We start from the raw sequence: 19,719 nt of genomic DNA, 5'->3' as shown, positions 1-19,719 counted from the left end.
GTACAGTATAATAATACAATCTTAGTTTATGATGAGGATGCTCGTTGTTTAAAGGGGTCAACACGTAGCTTTCTGGGAGGATTAAAATTCTTCAGGGCCTCTGAACAGTTACTCCAGATAGTGCAAGGTGCAACGAAACGTCATGCTGTTAAAAACTGGTAACAGTGGACGTTAATGGATAAATCCTATTTAGATTCGTAAAAGCTCCGTCCAGTTAGAGCATATGTCATCTGTTGTGGATGATGTGTCTGCGTTTGTAAATGTTCGAGAACAGGATTACGAAGGAAATGTTCATTGTCCGTTGCTTAAGTGTCATCCTACCAATCTCCACTGAACTGCAGACCGATGGAAAACTAGCACTGGTAACGCTGAGAGCGAGATTTCCAGCTACCATCCTTTCTCAGTTAAGTTCCCAAGGGCGAGAGCAGCCCATTCCATACTGAAAATGTCTTTCAAATTCATAACGATGTCGCAAATATCATCAAATATCATAGTCAGACTTAGTTAACATTTATTAACACATTATACACGATCAGATTTTCTTTTACAGGTATTTTCTAATTATGCTATACTGAAAGATTTTCGACAAACTGAAGAACCTCACAGTAAAAATCTTGCTAACAAAATCCAAGCGGCATTTAGTCTAACGTGACTGTTGATATTTTGATCATAGCCACGGGATCTCAAATTTTACGTGAAATCTATACCACAGGGAAATGAGTTTCGATTCAAAAATCCTACGAGCTTTGAATGAGACGTGAACCACGACAACCTCTATGTGAAGACAGAGACGATGTCACACGACTATTAAGCTCCTAAATTGCAAACGACTTAAACAATAATGTGCATATACATTTGGTATATATGGCATAGAAATTCTTAAGAAACCAGTTTTATTTATTTATTTATTTATTTATTTATTTATAGAATTATTTATTGGCGAAATTAGGGCACGTGGCCTCCTCTTACACTTAACCACGCAAATTACAATTTGAAAGAAATGTACTATTATATTATAAAATCAAGCATAACTATGCTAAATAACAGATATGGATAACATATAAAGAAGAATGAAAGAAAATCTAAACAAATAAAAATAATATAGGAAGAAATCTGGAGCATAAAAGTAAGAATGAATGAGAAAAAATCATACTGAAAACAGTTACATACAAACTGAAAATATAAGCAATGCATAAACAAGACACAATACATAATAAAGTAAGGGAAATACAAGTATGGCTGTAAATAGTGACTTATATGCAAGAGTCAAAAGCTAAATTTGTGTACATTTACTCTATAAAAATAAAAATATAATAATAACCTAATATTAATTATAAGAGCAACCGTGTTACTAGTCTACTTACCACAATCACGCAACCTATCATACTTCACCAATCACACGTAACAATCAGCGGTATTCAACAATTATTATTTGCATGCAGTTTTCAATTTTGATATTGACTTATAGTTCCTGGCAGCAGCTGGAAGTGAATTCCAAAGTCGTGACCCAGCCACAGAGAAGGATCTATTATACATTCAAAAGTCATTGATGGAATAGCGAGGGAAATGCCAGATCTAGTATTACCATTGTGGAATGAGGATAATAAATGGAATTCTGAAGAAATGTATTTGGGTAGATTTTCCTTCAGAGTTTGATAAAAAAAAAGTGTAATGGCGTATGGCTTTTAGTGCTCGGAGATCCCAGGAGAGGTTCGGCTCGCCAGGTGCAGGTCTTTTGATTTGACTGCTGTAGGCGACCTGCGCGTCGTGATGAGGATTAAATGATGATTAAGACAACACATAAACTCAGCCCCCGTGCCAGGGAAATTTACCAATGATTGTTAAAATTCACGACCCTGCCGAGAATAGAACACGGGACCCCTGTGACCAAAGACCAGCACGCTAACCATTTAGCCATGGAGCCGGACTTCATATTTCGATAAATCAATGTAAGTATGTCAAACTTCCGTCGCCTTTCGAGTTTCACCCAGAAAAGAGCTGTGTACCTAGGGTTTATGTGAGCATAATAACTCACCTTAAAAGTAAATCGAGGACAAACATTCAATGCTCGTTAATGTTTCTTAGTTTGTTCACGGGTTGCATCAACGTGGAAAATGCATTGCTAATATCAAAGTTTGGAGAATTTTAATCTTTACGTCTATTTGCAAAATGTCCTTATGTCGTTTCAAAGGGTCCAGCGTCGCGTACATCATTCTACATGTATTTCTTACGTTTACAGACCAGTCAAGAGTTTCAGTCAGTTCTATGGTTCTATGTCAGATCAGTAGACCAATATACACATATTTGGTCGTTGCGCCTGCGAAAACCGCTATGGCATAACATTTTTGGGGAAATGCTGACCCGCAGCACACACATTATGACGAGCGAGAATTTCTTGACAATATTCGCACAATACTGAACCTTTAATGACAGAACCCTACCGACCAAGGTTCTAAACTAAAGTATTTCACATATTGGTTTCTGCAGCCGCAACGACGACATAACCCCCCGACCCCTATTGTGCAACAGCCCCGCAGGGCTATGGCCTACTAAGCGACCGCTGCTCAGACTGAAGGCCTGTAGTATTACGAGCTGTCGTGTGGTCAATACAACGAATCCTCACGGCCTTTATTCTTGGCGCTCTAGACCGGGACCACCTTCTCACCGTCAGATAGCCCCTCAATTGTAATCACGTACACTGAGTAGACCTCGAACCAGCCCTCAAATCCAGTTAAAAATCCCTGACCAGGGCATGAATCGAATCCGGGACCTCCGGGTACGAGGCAGGCACGCTAGGCCTACACCACAGGGCTGGCGCAACGACGATATATTGTTTCGAAATTAATTAATTATGGGACATTTCTTCCTCTTCTCCTGCATACAGACCTCATAGTTTGGCATTTTCTTCTATCACGTTAGATAATACTCCACTAAATTTATCCCTAATAACAATAATATTTATAATTTTATTTTTAATCCCTCTATGTTTTTATTGATTTTCATTTAAACAAATTTAAGAACCCCTGAGAAATATTTCAGCCTAATTATCTTGACAAACAATCAAAGGAAACAACGTTACAAAAATGGAACAACAAAGAAATCACCAAAGCGAGCATTACAACACCGCCATAAAACCACAATACCTGAGACGAATGTTTGGTCTTAAATTAAAATAGTAAATTAATTTTTTTTGCTAGCGGCTTTACGTCGCACCGACACAGATAGGTCTTATGGCGACGATGGGATAGGAAAGACCTAGGAGTTGGAAGGAAGCGGCCGTGGCCTTAATTAAGGTACAGCCCCAGCATTTGCCTGGTGTGAAAATGGGAAACCACGGAAAACCATCTTCAGGGCTGCCGATAGTGGGATTCGAACCTACTATCTCCCGGATGCAGTAAATTAATTAGTCCGCCTCTGTGGTCTAGTGGTTAGTGTGATTATCTGCCACGCCCGGAGGCCCGGGTTTGATTCCCGGCTCTGCCACTAAATTTGAAAAGTGGTTAGAGGGCTGGAACGGGGTCCACTCAGCCTCGGGAGGTCAACTGAGTAGAGGGGGTTCGATTCCCCCCTCAGCCATCCTGGAAGTGGTCTTCCGTGGTTTCCCACTTCTCCTCCAGGCAAATGCCGGGATGGTACCTAACTTAAGGCCACCACCACTTCCTTCTCTCTTCCTTGTCTATCCCTTCCAATCTTCCCATCCCCCACCAAGGCCCCTGAACAGCATAGCAGGTGAGGCTGCCTGGGCGAGTCAGTGGTCATCCTCCTCAGTTGTATCCCCCGACCCAGACTCTGAAGCTCCAGGACACTGCCCTTGAGGCGGTAGAGGTGGGATCCCTCGCTGAGTCCGAGGAAAAAACCAAACCAGGAGGGAAAACAGATTAAGAAAGAAAGAAAGAAAAGAAAAGAAAGAAAGAAATTAAATTAATTAATTAAAAAGAAGAAAGATCTAAGAAAAATCTTGCGTCAAAAAATATGAAAATGAATAAAGGGAAAGGAAGAATAAAGAACTTTATTTAAAAACTGAAAACCTTTTGTGAGAGTATTAGAAAATGTCGGATCACCTTTTATGGACATGAATCCAGAGAGGCTAACGTGAGAGAATATTTGATCATTTTTATGAATGTCACAAAACACAAATCGGATGGTTCATCGAAGTTAAACATGATATGGCTGAACTGGGGTATCACACAAAACGAGATATTTGATACAGCGATTTTCAGAAAAAGGTTATTGAGGAATTTGAAGATTCCAGGAGAAAGAGAAGAAGCAAAAATATGTGCGGACGGAGGATAGAAGGAGGGAACATACTGAAAGAATGAAGAAGTACTGGAGAGACAGGGAGATAAGTAGAGGAAGAAAAATCACGAAGTTACTTCATGTGGTCAGAAACTAGCCAGATCGAAGGAATAATAATAATAATAATAATAATAATAATAATAATAATAATAATAATAATAATAATAATAATAATAATAATAATAATAATAATAATAATAATAATAATAATAATAATAATAATAATAATAGGGATAATGGCGCGTGGCTTCCGGAGAGTCCTGGTGCAGAACTTCCAAGTTTCCGTCCATCGGCGGCATGCATGTCTATGAGGTTGGGTTCCTCGATGGAATTTAATCTAACGTTGAAGACGGCACAAACACCTAATCTCTGAGCCAGAGGAAATAACCAATGAAAGTTAAAATCCTCGTGTCTCGTGTGATTGTTTCGTGTGTATGATGACGTATGATAGGTTGTGTGATTGTGATTTCTATTATTATTATTATTATTATTATTATTATTATTATTATTATTATTATTATTATTATTATAGTGTAATGTACATAATTTTAATTTCTTACTCATGTACATAGATAACTTTTATGGCCATACTTATATTTCCAATTACTTTATTACTTATTGTGTTCTCTTTTTGCATTGCTTATTTTTTTCAGTTTGTATCTTACTTTTTCATTATGACTTTGTCTCTCATTATCTATACGCTCCGAATTTTATTCTATTTTGTTCGTTGAACTCTGCTTTCTTTCTTCATTATATGTTGCCCAAATCTGTAATTTTTAGCTTATCTTTGATTTTATGATAGAATAGTACATTCCTTTTATATATGTATTATCTGTAGATCAATTATGTGGTTAAGTGTAAGAGAGGGCCACGAGCCCTAACTTCGCCACTGCTAAGGTCAATAAATAAATAAATAAATAAATAAATAAATAAATAAATAAATAAATAAATAAATAAATAAATAAATAAATAAATAAATAAATAAATAAATAAACAAAATGTCCGGAAATCGAACCTGGGACCCCGTGGACGTAATGCCAGCAAGCTAACTAGCTAGCCGTGGACCCGGACGATTTGTCCCTGCTAATCTATATCGTTTCACCTTGATCTTCTCAGATTTCCTGCATTATCTCCTAATAATCGAATCACAGACTTTTTTTTCCTTCTCTGTACATCAGGATTGCTTCGACAAATTCTTATACTAGTCCTTTCTTCTGGTCATCTGACGTGGCGGTAATGGTATCATGTGAATTGTGTTTTGCTCCGTCAATTTTTGTTACTTCTTGTCCAACGTTCACTGTTTCCTTTGGATATAATAATTTATTTTCCTGAAGGATGACCCCATTCAAAAAGATCATACTGTCTCTATTTGTTTGAAACTCTTGATACATTTGATGGATACACATATGAAACACGAATTCTCAAATTCTCGTCATTTTAAAATTTATTGCCAAGCACTTTATTCGAGTGACTGCTGTGTCATTGCCCTATTGATTATATTTGATCAACGTTACACTTTCTCTGTTTGCACAAATAACAGAAATACAGACGTATAAAATAATACTGTGATCAAACATGGCTGTGCGCCGGCGTTGTGCTCACTTTGTATGTCGTTGTCTGTTAGTCTACCTCCCACTGTGCCAGACTGTTTTCGTTAGACCGGTAAAAATATAAGCTGGTAAAATATATCACAAAATTCTCCATTCTATATTTCTGGTTTGAAACATGCTTGCGTAATGTTTAGACTATTCTTCTAGATTAATCAAACCATTCAAAGGCAATAATATAACACTCCCGGTTAAATTAACTTCCCGCGATGTAAGGTTTATTCAGGTACTTGTGATAAGTTAATTATAAACTAGTGAACCACTCATTAAACTGATTACTTAAAAATACCCTCGCTATTCTTTTCTCTGGCTCTCTCTCTGACTTGAAGAAATTAAGAAAATCATATAAGTTAACAGTCGTCAAGCGTTGTATGAATATGCCTCACTTGAAACTCATCACAAATTAAGATAATGTTGTAGTCTTTTAGGCCATGAATCCGTAGACTGTTTTTCTCAGCCCTCCAAGCCACCCTACCTCATGCTGAACTTCTTCTAAGCTTTCGAGTGTTACAACTAATCTAATCAGTTTGTAATCTTTAGTTCCTGGCTTTCCCTTTTACTCTTATCCACCAAACGTCCCTCCGAAGCAGAAATGAATATGTCCTTATTGTCTCAGGATTTGTCCTATCAATTTAGCTCTTCTTTTGATCACATTTCACTACTAATCTCCGCAGGGTGATTCTTTTCTATTTATCTGTGAACCGACCTACACTCCTCACCTTCAACATTCTTCTATCCTCGTCCCTAAGCATCAGTCTTTATTTCGCTTTCTATTTAGATGTACCACGCTCCAAACAAAATTCTTCAAAAACATTTTTCCAATATGAACATCTATATCTGAGGTAATTTTCTTAATGCTGGTAAATTGAGTGAATAATTTTAAAATAATAAATCTTCACAATACCAACGAGAAAAATATAAATGAATTCGCACATCCATCCTACAAGCAATATACCATTACATGTAAGGCATACCACAAAATTATTATTTGGAGCAACTATATCATTTATCCATCACTTATGGGAAATGAGGCTGTTGTACAACAGAATTTTTCAAGATGTTTTGGAGAAGCTACCTGCTGAACAAGCTGGCTTTCACCCAAACCGCAGATGCACTGATCACGTCCTATCTCTCACAACTCAAAAATCAATTACCTTTATAAACTTAAGTGCTGCAAACGGTAGAGTTTGGAGATATGGACTGCTGTATAAATTACTACAGGTGATCCCACGCCAAAAACCAACACGACTAACTGACAACATGATTAATGAAAGACATTTTACTGTAGTAATCGAAAAGTATGTCAGCTCTCCGAAAACACTGAACAATGGTTTGCCTCAAGGTTCTGTCCTTACCCCTCTGTTTTAAAACCTGTACTTATCTGACATTCCAGCAACAAAATCTAAAAAGTTTGGTTATGCAGATGATTGGGCCATCGCTACTCAGAACAGTACAGTACATTTGAAGGAACTGAACAGGTCCTAACTTCAGATTTGGATACGTTAGGCGAGTACTTTCGCCAGTGGAGACTACAACCCGAAACAATTAAAACAGAAGTAGCCTACTTCCATTTATCGAATAAATTTTCAAACAGAATTCTCAATGTGTACTTTGAGGGAAACAGACTCCATCATAAGATGTGCCCTAAATATCTAGGGGTCATTTTGGATAGGACATTTTCCTACAAGGAACATCTTACGAAGATGGCTGCCAATTAAGGAGCAGGAATAACCTCTTACATAAACTGTGTGGTACTGGTTGGGGATCTTCAGCAGACACACTACGAACTTCAGCTCTTGGGTCCCGCTGTTGGTGGGGGCGGTAGAAAAACAACCGCGGTACTCGCTACCTGTCGTAAGAGGCACTAAAAGGGGCCCCAGAGGCTCTGAACTTTGGAGCGTGTGTTGGCGACCACGGTGAAGTTAGGCGAGTCCTGGAATTGCTTTCACTGCCCTGAACGAAGTCGTAACATACCCTGTATCCTGGCAAAACCAACAGGATTTTATCAATCCCGTTCTGTATGGGCAGGCCTCAGTCGTATGCGCACTGGCCGTGGAATATGTTTAGGTGCTCTCCACCACTGGGGAAAAGGCTCGTCACCAAAATGTGACTGTGGTGCTGAGAAACATACAAATCATCACTATGCATATTGTGGGGACTTCAAGGACTTTCTAACAGTTACAACGGATGCTGTATGCTACATAAAGAACTTGAATATTTGTCTATAAATATATGTAGGAAATTATACTTCAATAGCCGGAACGTTTGCATAATTTCATGTGTTTGATAATGATAATTTAATGATTTTTATGTGCCATACGCGAAATAAATAAATCTGAGAAATCACTCATGAGAGTAACAATTCTATTTCAGAAAGTGGTATTTATTAGAGATAAAGGGGAAAGGTAGAGTTATGGACAGTTGACTGAAACTCAGAAAGTGAGAATATTTGAAAGTAAAAAAAAATAAAAATGAAATACTACGTCAAAGTTCGATAAGTGTAAGCTGCTTTCAAAATAGTGGTTTTGTTTACAATTTATTTTACGTCGCACCGACAAGTCCTTCTGATCACATTTCGATAAATTATTCTAATCTCCGCTGCGTGAGTCATTAGCCTATTTATCTATTTATCTGTCTTATGGCTACGATGGCATAGGATAGGCATAGGTGTGGGAAGGAAGTGGCCGTGGCCTTAAGGTACAGCCCCAACATTCGCCTGGTGTGAAAATTGGAAACTACTGAAAACCGTTTTCAGGGCTGCGGACAGTGGGATTCGAACCCACTGTCTCTCGGATGCAAGCTCACAGCTGCGCGCCCCTAACCACACGGCCAACTCGCCCGGTAAATAGTGAAATATGTCAAAAGTTTGTCGATAGTATATACCAGGGTTTCAAATCTAGGTAAACAGTTGAGGAATCTTTGTTAGAATAACAGAAAGGTAACGGGAATGATACAAATATTGATATTTGAAAAGATATGATTCATGCTATGAAGAAAAATGCAATATTCATATTTATTGAAATACGATGAAACACCACGAAACGTCAGTTCCGATATCACGTTTGACACTTACCGTATGACATAGACTGAGCTGGTGTACTGAGTAAGGAAAGAAGGCTATGTGACTATATTAATACACTGGTGCAAATTAAATGGTCTACAAACACCAGTTGAATGGGAATGCGATCAGTGTAGTGGCTTAGCTTTCGAGACTTCCCATTACAATTGCTGAATTTCGAACCCTAATGGATGGTAGGGTGGGATTTTTACCTGAGAGGTCACGTAAAATCACGGAAACAATCTCCCACCTTTAATAAAATATTTGCCAGGGTGGCGCTAGTGACCCCTTAAACAAATGGAATTGGCTGACGGAAATTAAATTTGACTGGCACAATTTTGATTTCCATGTTAGGTTGCTTTGCAAAACTGACAGAAACGTGACGGTGATGAATGTTCACCTTCTTTCCATTTGTCTCTCGAACATTGTGTGCGAGACCATATTGCGAACTACGCAATATATTTTTTCTTTGCTAGTGGATTTACGTCGCACCGACACAAATAGATCTTATGGCGACGATGGGATAATAACGGCCTAGCAGTGGGAAGTAGTCGTGGCCTTAATTAAGGTACAGCCCCAGTGTTTGCCTGGTGTGAAAATGGGAAACTATGGAAAACCATCTTCAGGGCTGCCGGCAGTGGGATTCTAACCCACTATCTCCCGGATGCAAGCTCACAGCCGCGCGCCCCTAACCGCACGGCCAATTCACCCGGTGATATAATTTTAGGATGGATGGAAGAGTACTATAAAGTGTCACCAAAGGGCCTCTCATCGTATGTTTCTAATTGGTTAGTATGCCTCGATAGAGGAAGAACAGGGCAATGTAGACCTTAAATCTGACGTTCTCAGGCTATTATTACAGATGACATGACAAAGTTTCTGTTCAGTCAACACCTTTCTCATGGCACAAAACCAAATAATAACATGTCTAATAACTTGGGACGAAAAAGCATGAAAATGAACATGGGGCTATTGATGTTAGAAGCTATAGAGCGTCCATTTACGTTAGACTATTGATCGATTTAAGTCATAGCGATGATGTTATGTATGGTAGAATTTCATGGTATCTCCGGTTGGGTCAGATGTTTACGAAGAGATACACTTCTCCATAGAGGAAATTTAACTTTCAAAAATATGTTGACACGAAGGAAGATTGAGATGAAATTCAGTATGAATTGCCACGGAAAAGGAAGACATATTTTACTGTTATAGCCATAGCGATAATGAATAGACAGTATGTATGGTGAACCTTGAACAAATAAAGACTTTTCTTTTGGTTTCGATAAATTTCAACCCTCTGTGGTACTCTGTGTGCTTGCTTCAGTACAATAACCTGACATCCGTACAGTTTTGTGTCGCCCGATATTGCTAGGAGCAACGGATTTAAACCTAGGTACCAACGGGGTGCCACAACGTAGCAGACTTCAACGGAAGTACACGAGAAATTTCTGTTTTGTAGAGTTAACCATTCATATTATCTAACCAGTAACGCTCAAGAATTTGAAATTGTTTCAACAATTAATAGTTCTTGAAGTCCTCACCACAGTAACTACATTCATAAGCATACTGTAGACAGTTGTAATTAATAATATGACTAGTTATTTCATAATTAATACTGGAATTAATTATCCCCGTATTTGAAGATTATTGCTTGAAAATAGAAATACGTAACCCCTTTTACTATTCTCCCCCTAACAATATTCCTATATCAACTAATTTGCTGGTGAATATTCCATCCAGGTGCTTACCAGTTTTGTATATCTGAGTAATATGACAGTCTTAAATTTAAATCTTATATCAAAAAAGCAAAGCAAAGTCAGCTCCGTACAGGCCATGAAGGCCCTTGGAGGAGTGGAAGTTAAAGGCTTCCACCATTGTTAACCTCGGCACGTGATGGGGTAGAGTGGTTAGCTCTACGCCCGGCCGCCTAATATTCCTATATCAACTAATTTGCTGGTGAATATTCCATCCAGGTGCTTACCAGTTTTGTATATCTGAGTAATATGACAGTCTTAAATTTAAATCTTATATCAAAAAAGCAAAGCAAAGTCAGCTCCGTACAGGCCATGAAGGCCCTTGGAGGAGTGGAAGTTAAAGGCTTCCACCATTGTTAACCTCGGCACGTGATGGGGTAGAGTGGTTAGCTCTACGCCCGGCCGCCTTTGCCCCCAGGAATTAACCTGGTACTCATTTTCGGTGTAGGCTGAGTAAATCTTATATCACTATTCTTAACAACTGTACTAGCTATCGCTATCTTCGAAAGGTTGGCCATGTACGGGGTTTACGTGAATTAAAAAATCAGATGAAAAGCGACATAGATCCTCGCTTTTAACGAACAAAATAACACTTGCGGTCTACCAGTGCAACGTTCTAGTGCTGGAATGAATTGGTCACACCCAGCGGTGCAGAGTGCTCTGTTGTGTTCCGTTTATTGCGTGAGCTCCCCATTTCTACAGAACGGATCGAATAGCTTTAATATTGTAATGCACCAGTGTGTCAAATTCTGTAGTTATTAGGAAATGTATGACCCATAGGAATCGCAAGATTAAAAAAAAGAAAAATATCTAACTTCTCAGCTCCTCCTCGCTAATATTCAGAGAGGCTCTTAAACTTAACGAGGTAACTCCCCTAGGTCACACGTCATGTAGACTTCCGCTCACGGCCCGCTTGTGGACAGAAAATCATTCAAGTATCGGTATCAATTACCGAGTGGCGTGCACTGAACCCCATCTACCCCAGCGCTGGTGGGGTTAACAACTTTGTATTAACATTTTCTAATTATTCCTTAGAGCGCTTTTTATATTGTTAAAAAATTGCGAACATCTAAGCCAAGCCAAGTACAGCTGTCTCGACAATCCTCTCGCACTACCACAGTTCAGCTTCTCAAACGAGCAGGGTTTTTTCCTTGCCTGCGCGATAGAGAGCTACCCCCAGCGAAATTTAAAGTCGCTTGGGTGACGCATGCACTTGAAGCTTCCTCGAGGCAAAGCTATGGCTCCTCCCCTGACAGCAATTTAGCTTAGGTAAAGGGTGTTAGTTTTAATACTTGACACTCGAAGTCTTCCGCGCCACACACTAGAGACTGCAAAAAAAAAATATCAGCATCTTAACAGTATAGCTACTTGCACATTGTCTTGCTAATAAAAATAGAGCCAGTATATGAAATCAATTGTAGTATAGAAGGATATATTTTAGTCTTGGGTTTCGGCATGTATACAGTTTTTTCGAGCAATTCATTGATGGCACGTGTAGCGTATGTGTTCCGATAGGCGCTGAAAAGTATTTAAGTTGCCCAGCATGAACACAGAGTTAAGCGCGAATGGTTGTCTGTGATGGTGGTATACAGTGAATTTTTGTAGTGTTCCCCTTGGATTGCAGGTGAAGGTTTCGCGAGTTCTGTGGCATTCTTTATGAATATAACGTGTGTCATACGTCGTGTCAAATATTTTCCCTGGTTTATCGTTGATACACGTACACTCAGTATTCGGGTGAAACTATAAAACTTCAATGACGGTAAAAAATACCGCTTAAATTTTACTGATTAGTTTAGATTAAGCTTTTTAAGTAAAAACAAATAGTTAGTCCCAGTGTATTTTCTTGAAAACCATGGCTGTACCATCACGAAGCGTCACTGGGTGAAACTGTAAGTACATTGTTCAAAATCTGCTTTAGAATAAGTTATGATGCTGCACGTTATTTACATTACGATCAGTCTACGGCCGTGTGGGGTTCCATATTTGAACTGAGAAACATAGTTCCTGTTTACATCTTAAGGAGTTATTTATATGTTTCGACCTTATTGGCCTTAGATATAGAAGAATTCCGCCATACAAAAATTTTATTCAAGAATATTCACGATTATTTTAAGAGGACTCCACAGTTTATGAACCGCAGTTGAATTAAGGTGTAGAAATGTTTTAAAACACAAGATATTTTATTATTGTGAATCGCTTACCAAATTTATTGAGCTTACTTCTGTATATCCACAGAGACATGCATCAACTTGAGAACTGTTATTCAGCATTCAGTATATGTTTGACTCGCAAGTCTTTAACTTGTTCAATAAAGTTTTATTATGTGTCATTGTTTTAATGTAGATTTCATAGGGTTATTATATCATGCAAAATTCAATATCTATCATGAGTTTTATATAATTTGCCTGTTTTCCGATTTTTTGTACAGATGAAGATGACGCAAACGTGGGTCGAAACCAGTACTGAATATAATAATAATAATAATAATAATAATAATAATAATAATAATAATAATAATAATAATAATAATAATAATAATAATAATAATAAATGTTATTTGCTTTACGTCCCACTAACTACTTTTTAAGGTCTTCGGAGACGCCGAAGTGCCGGAATTTAGTCCCACAGGAGTTCTTTTACGTGCCAGTAAATCTACCGACACGGGGCTGTCGTATTTGAGCACCTTCAAATACCACCGGACTGAGCCAGGATCGAACCTGCCAAGTTGAGGTTAGAAGGCCAGCGCCTTAACCGTCTGAGCCACTCAGTCCGGCTGAATATAATTAGAATGTTGTAATTACATCTATAAACAACATTATTATTGTATTGAATAGGTGGACATTAAAAGTTTATTCATTGTAGTTAGTTTCTAACCTTTTCCTAAACTACTATTTCACCGAGTGTGAATAAGATTGTTCACAGCATAGCATAAACTATAGTGCCTTCTACTCGGACCTTATATACGGATTTTCACTCAATTCTGTTCAGCCATTTTTTCTGGACACACACACACACACACACACACACACAGAGAGAGAGAGAGAGAGAGAGAGAGAGAGAGAGAGAGAGAGAGAGAGAGAAGGAAGGAAGGAAATTAAGAAGGTGCAATTTTATTTCTTCTTGATATGACCGACACTAAAATACCATGTTTCCTATGAATTCTGGCCAAAGTACAGATAGAACGGTTATTTTATTCATGCTCACGAGTACCCAACGTGTACTTTTTAAACCGGCGACCCGTCCAATGAATTCCTAAATTAATTGCATCAGACGAACTGAAAAGCCCACGTTATGATATTTGACCTGCATGGTTCCATGTTAACGTGCCTTCTGCTGGCAGACATAATGATGACTGGAAGACAACGAAGTTACCAGACCATTTGGAAAACAGGGAGAGATTTGACCTCTTGAAGAATAAGGATTTTGACTAAAAGAAGAAAAGGAAGGGCAGGAAACTGTTAAGCTTGGAAAAGAAGAGTTGACTGCAAGAGGTCAACAGGTAAAATGAAAGAGAGGGTCCTGGTTCAAGTAAGTGGGTGAAATAACACAATGAATTCAGCCCGTCATTACTCACGCTATGTCTCAGAACTAGCCGGTGCCCAAGAAATCCGTCCGTCCGTCCGTCCGTCCAAGAGTCAACTAGTGATTTCGTTGTATGCATTGAGATCTTGGTTCTTAAGGTACCGAGTTCTATTTCTAGTCCCGAAAGAATATTCTGGCTTGTAGAATGACACAATGTGCACTCAGGCGCGTGAAAACTATTGAACCGAAGTTATTGTAAATTCTCATTTTGATCGCCCTCCAAGTATCCTTCTGTGGTATCCCATTTTAACTCGTGGCGAATACCAGGAGGTAGGCCACCTCATTCCAAATCCTGGATTAACCTCTCCTGGTTCTCTTCCCTGAAAGGTTCCTATTGTGTTTAGTGGGTGTGTTCCATTCCATCTTCTATATTGTTGTAGCCAGATCGTATTCAGCTCTAGAACACTATGGTGACATCAAGCTGAGATGCACCGCTGAGTAGGAAGGAATCGGCCAAAATCAAAGCGCAAATGATATTAAAACAAACTTATTTTTATACATAATGAGAGTGTATGAAAATTGGTTTCAAATATTTTGAGTACATATTCCTAACAACTAAACTATTGAAAAATATTTTATGTACTTCGTCCTGGAAACAATTTTTGAGTTTGTCTAGAAGTTTCACCTCGCAAAGATCCTTGATTAGCAATCAAGTCAAATTGCTTTCATGTTTCTTTAGAGCAGACCAGGAGATTTGCTTTCCTATTTATCTCTTGATTTTGTGGTTGTTTACAGATTTTGCAGAAACAAAACCGTAGTCAGTGAATTAAATGACAGATATTTACTTAGATTCGAATGCATCAAGAATACGTGAATTTTATGCTGAAAGGTACCCTAACAAGCATTTACCCTGAGCATGAACATTCTCATGAATTCACCGACGTTCAGTAGGGACTGAAAAAGTGCAAATAATATTTTATATGTTGGAACACAGACAGAGGTGTGAAATTGTGAGCATGAGGAACGAGTTCGTAATGTGGACAAATATCCGTCAGATAGTGCAAGAAAATTTGCATTGAACGTAGGCTCAGGGAATGTATCAACGCAGGAGGACACTTTGTGTACATTTTATAATAAGTTCGTATGTTTATAATAATTTGTTTAGTAGTGTCAATTGCACTATTACATTCTTTGTTAGAAATGAAGTAGTGTAAAGTATACCAAACATTTTTGCAGTAGCATGTTTATCTGAAAGTTTTAATATATTTTGCTTGTTAAGAATAAGTCGCCAAAATATTTGACTCCAATTTGTATACACCATCTAGAAAGTAAAGAACACTTTAGAAAACAGAGTAGGAAATCACTGTTGTTATCTACTCTCAAAGTAATATGTAAGCGACAGAAGTTCTACACTTACCTTTCGAGGCTCATGGCGGTGAGAGTAAGCACGGAGCAGATGGCGGACACACTCTGCATGTAGTGTACCACCTTGCATAGGAATGCACCCATCGTCCACGAATATGAGAAGAGCTTCGCGACCTGAGGAGAGAGATCAATAATCTTACAAGAAACACTTCGCGTGGGAAACAATATGGAACAGCAAGGTTATAATGTAAGACGTCAGTCAGATGCAATTCATTGCAAATAATTATAACAGTGTGATTCAGTTGAAACATGGGCTGATGTCTAGAAATTGACACTGTGTGTTTTAGTCTTCATCAGAGGTGCTCACGCTGAGCATTTCGTCCCGCGGGTACTCAACACTAGTGATGTGCGCGAGTGATGCCTGGAATCGCGGTACTCGACTCTTTCGAGTCCAGGCTCGGGCTCGTTTCGCTTGCGAAGACTCGATGACAGCATGACGTCACACGTCCGCTCTCTCGCCCGCTGTTGGATGGATGGAGCATAATGTACAAGTGGTCACCGAGGTTTTATGGGATTGCGATGGACCGGTACGATATAAATATTCTTAATGAGTAAGTAAAATAAATAATCTGAATTTGATGATGACTTGCGAAAGATAATACTACAACTATATACGCATAATAAAGTATGAACATATCGGTTCACGGCGTCTCTCACCCATTCCACTGAATATGCCCTATATTCTATAATGATAGCTTCTCTGGCCTTCAGTCCAACTTGGCAGGTTCGATACTGATTCAGTCCGGTGGTATCTGAAGGTGCTCAGATACGTAACCCTCGTGTCGGTAGAATTGCTGGCACATGAAAGAACTCCTAGGTGAGTAAATTCCGGCACCACAGCATCTCCGAAAACCATAAAAATGTACGTAGTTGGACGTAAAAGTGGTGGTTGTTATTATTGTTTAAAGAGGAAGTACAACTAGGCAATCATCCTCTATATAACACTAATCAGAGAGAAAAAAGGAAGGGATCCAACTCATAACATGATTATTATTATTATTATTATTATTATTATTATTATTATTATTATTATTATTATTATTATTATTATTATTTAGAAATCACTGTCACGGTGCCCGGCTCCATGGCTAAATGGTTAGAGTGTTGGCCTTTGGTCACAGGAGTCCCGGGTTCGATTCCCGGCAGGGTCTGAAATTTTAACCATCATTGGTTAATTTCCCTGGCACGGGGGCTGGGTGTATGTGTTGCTTCATCATCATCATCATCATCATCATCATCATCATCATCATCATCACCACCACCACCACCACCACCACCACGACGCGCAGGTCGCCTACGGGAGTCAAATCAAAAGACCTGCACCTGGCGAGCCGAACCCGTCTTGGGATCTCCCGGCACTAAAAGCCATACGCCAATTCATTTTTTTTTACTGTCACGGTATGCCTACAATCGTCCGAGCGGACAGGCGAATAGTTTATACTTACATCATACTTTCGGCAGATATAATATAGAGTATTAAGATTAGGCGTCCGGAATGTGATGTGTGTAAACGAAGCAAATCATCAGACAGAACGTCATTCTGTTCTAGCTAAACAATGAACGCAATTAACAAAATACACCCTCCGTTTTGACGCTTATCATTGCAACACATGACTGTGCAAAGGAACAAAACCGAGTGTAGTCTTTAGAAGTTGAGCGAAGGTCGAAGAATAGCGGCGGGATGTAAGCAGTACTTTTTTTTTGCTATTTGCTTTACGTCGCACCAACACAGATAGGTCTTACGGCGACGATGGGATAGGAAAGGCCTAGGAAGTGGAAGGAAGCGGCTGTGGCCTTAATTAAGGTATAGCCCCGGCATTTGCCTGGTGTGAAAATGGGAACTCACGGAAAGCCATCTTCAGGGCTGCCGACAGTGGGATTCGAATCCACTATCTCCCGGATGCAAGCTCACAGCCGCGCGCCCCTAACCGAACTGCGTGTTTCTGTGGTGATTTGTAGTGTAGTGTGTTGTGTGAATATGAAGAGGAGAGTGTTGAGACGGACACAAATACCCGAGCCAGGAGAATTAATCAGAAGCGATTAAAATCCCCGAACCGGCCGGGAATCGAACCCCTGACCCTCTGATCCGAAGGCTAGTACTCTGACCATTCGGCAACGAGTTGGACAATAACAATAAGTGACACTACAGCACATGTATGTTTCTGAACGCCGTACACATGTATCTTTGAAACAAATTCTCTGGCAGTAATATTGTCATTATTTCGCCGAATATTACTACACGTTTTCCTACAAGGACGTCGCGGGAATAATATTTCATAGCTATCAACAAATCCCTGGTGGCTACTTCTAGGCTGCACAGTAATAAAGGTAATAATAATAATAATAATAATAATAATAATAATAATAATAATAATAATAATAATAATAATAATAATAATAATAATAATAATAATCATAGAACGCTGCCGTTATCGACATTAGAAAAGGTCCCCACCACAGTGTGGAAATTGTCTCTTCTCTCCTACGTGTCTATATTTCAGGTTGACGGTTTGTTAGTAAGTCATAAATATTTTGCTTATGGTGATCATAATTATCGTAACAATAAAATTATTGACGACCGATGACTCAATAAAACCAATCATCAGCAGCAAACATATTCCAACCCACATCACAAAAATATTGTGAGTGACCTTGCATGCCGTGCAATCCAGTACAATAGATTATAGTTCTAAGACATGTCCACAGATAGCGACACTAGTATGCTTTTCTCGAGTCTGGAGTCGAGTATACCGATTCTAAGAGCACATTACTCGATTCTACTCGATTCCGTCGCTAGCCCATCACTACTCAACACTGTAACCGGGCGGACGGGCAAGCGATTAGCTTATGCTGTTCAGATACACTGACGTCGTGGTTACGTCACAGGCCGCAAAGGTTGGGCGAAGTTCTCGCAGTCACTCTCGATCACTGCGGTGATACCCGAGTTTGAAATGGAGGCAGAAAATCATGAAAGAAAGAGAGTTGACATCCACGTCTTTTTCAATTTACGTTGAGAGAAATAAGTTATTTATGCTGGTTGCTAGGGCACGGATGTTTATACAGTAATAGGTTAGAATGTAAACTTACTGAAGCGGCCCATTAGAACCCCTAATGTCTACGCAAACCTCATAACATTACCGTCATGCAGGTAGACTCTACTTGTTACTCGCTTCAGAAGTTAGGCCTACAACCTCAAATATTTTTGTAATGTACGTAATGAATTACAATTTTCACTATTACATTTTTAGAGGTGTTTTAGAAACATTTCTAATATAGTACGGAGTTAAGGTGGATAAGCTGTGGTTTGTGATTGCTAGGGTTTAAATTATCTGATAAACTCACCAATAATCCAGTCATGTGTATCGGGAATAACATCAGTTAGTTTAGTTATTTAAAGGCATGCTGTATATCTATTTGGTAGATGAATTTACATTGTTGTTGTTATTATTGTTGTTGTACTTTAATATTGGATAGTAAATATCTATTTCCTCACGGATGATGAAGCTTTGTACCCTACCATATATTTGAACGTACTGTACACATTTGTGCAAATCATTCATAATATTATCGAATATCAGATACATCAACTAATACCATTCCTTAGGATAGTTAATACCTCCATGAGTTTTTGTGCACTCACTGATAAAACTATGTTTTTAAAGGAATGAAAAAAAATTACTTACACTCTTGAAAAGGTGGTCAGAGAATGGAGGAAAGCATTTAGGACATAAGAATAAAGGTGTAAAAATTGACTGTCTAGCCTAAATATATGACTGACATAAAAAGTGTACCACAGAAACTTATCATTGGTACTAACAAAATCTCAAGGGTGAATGAATTCAAATAACTAGGTGAATGGATTACAGAAAATTGTAATGAAAGGAAATCTATAACTTGAAAAATTCAACTAACAAGAACCGTTTACAATAAACAAGGTACTGTATTTCATGGAACAATAAGATACGACATTACAATACAGTAGTTAAACCAGAAGCACTCTACGCTGCGGAAAATCTCAACCTATTTCAAAACAGATTAAAGGAACAATTAGAAATTA

The 19,719-nt window shown here is 38.7% G+C and overlaps 1 protein-coding gene across 1 annotated transcript in view; it reads right to left on the bottom strand.

The window, feature by feature from the left end:
* Positions 1 to 19,019, bottom strand: part of LOC136875931 (pyroglutamylated RF-amide peptide receptor-like) — a 223,225-nt gene extending 204,206 nt beyond the window's left edge. Inside the window, exons 1-2 of the mRNA XM_068228261.1 lie at positions 19,005 to 19,019; positions 15,655 to 15,776 (exon numbers count right to left, since the gene is read on the bottom strand). Coding sequence (XP_068084362.1) covers positions 15,655 to 15,776; positions 19,005 to 19,019 — 137 coding nt within the window. The remainder of the gene's footprint in view (positions 1 to 15,654; positions 15,777 to 19,004) is intronic.
* Positions 19,020 to 19,719: the final 700 nt, after the last annotated feature.

Source organism: Anabrus simplex, chromosome 6 (assembly GCF_040414725.1).
Source record: "Anabrus simplex isolate iqAnaSimp1 chromosome 6, ASM4041472v1, whole genome shotgun sequence".
NCBI classification, from domain to species: domain Eukaryota; kingdom Metazoa; phylum Arthropoda; class Insecta; order Orthoptera; family Tettigoniidae; genus Anabrus; species Anabrus simplex.
The sequence above is the reverse complement of the archived record's forward strand: the minus strand, read 5'-3'. Positions and strand labels throughout refer to the sequence as shown.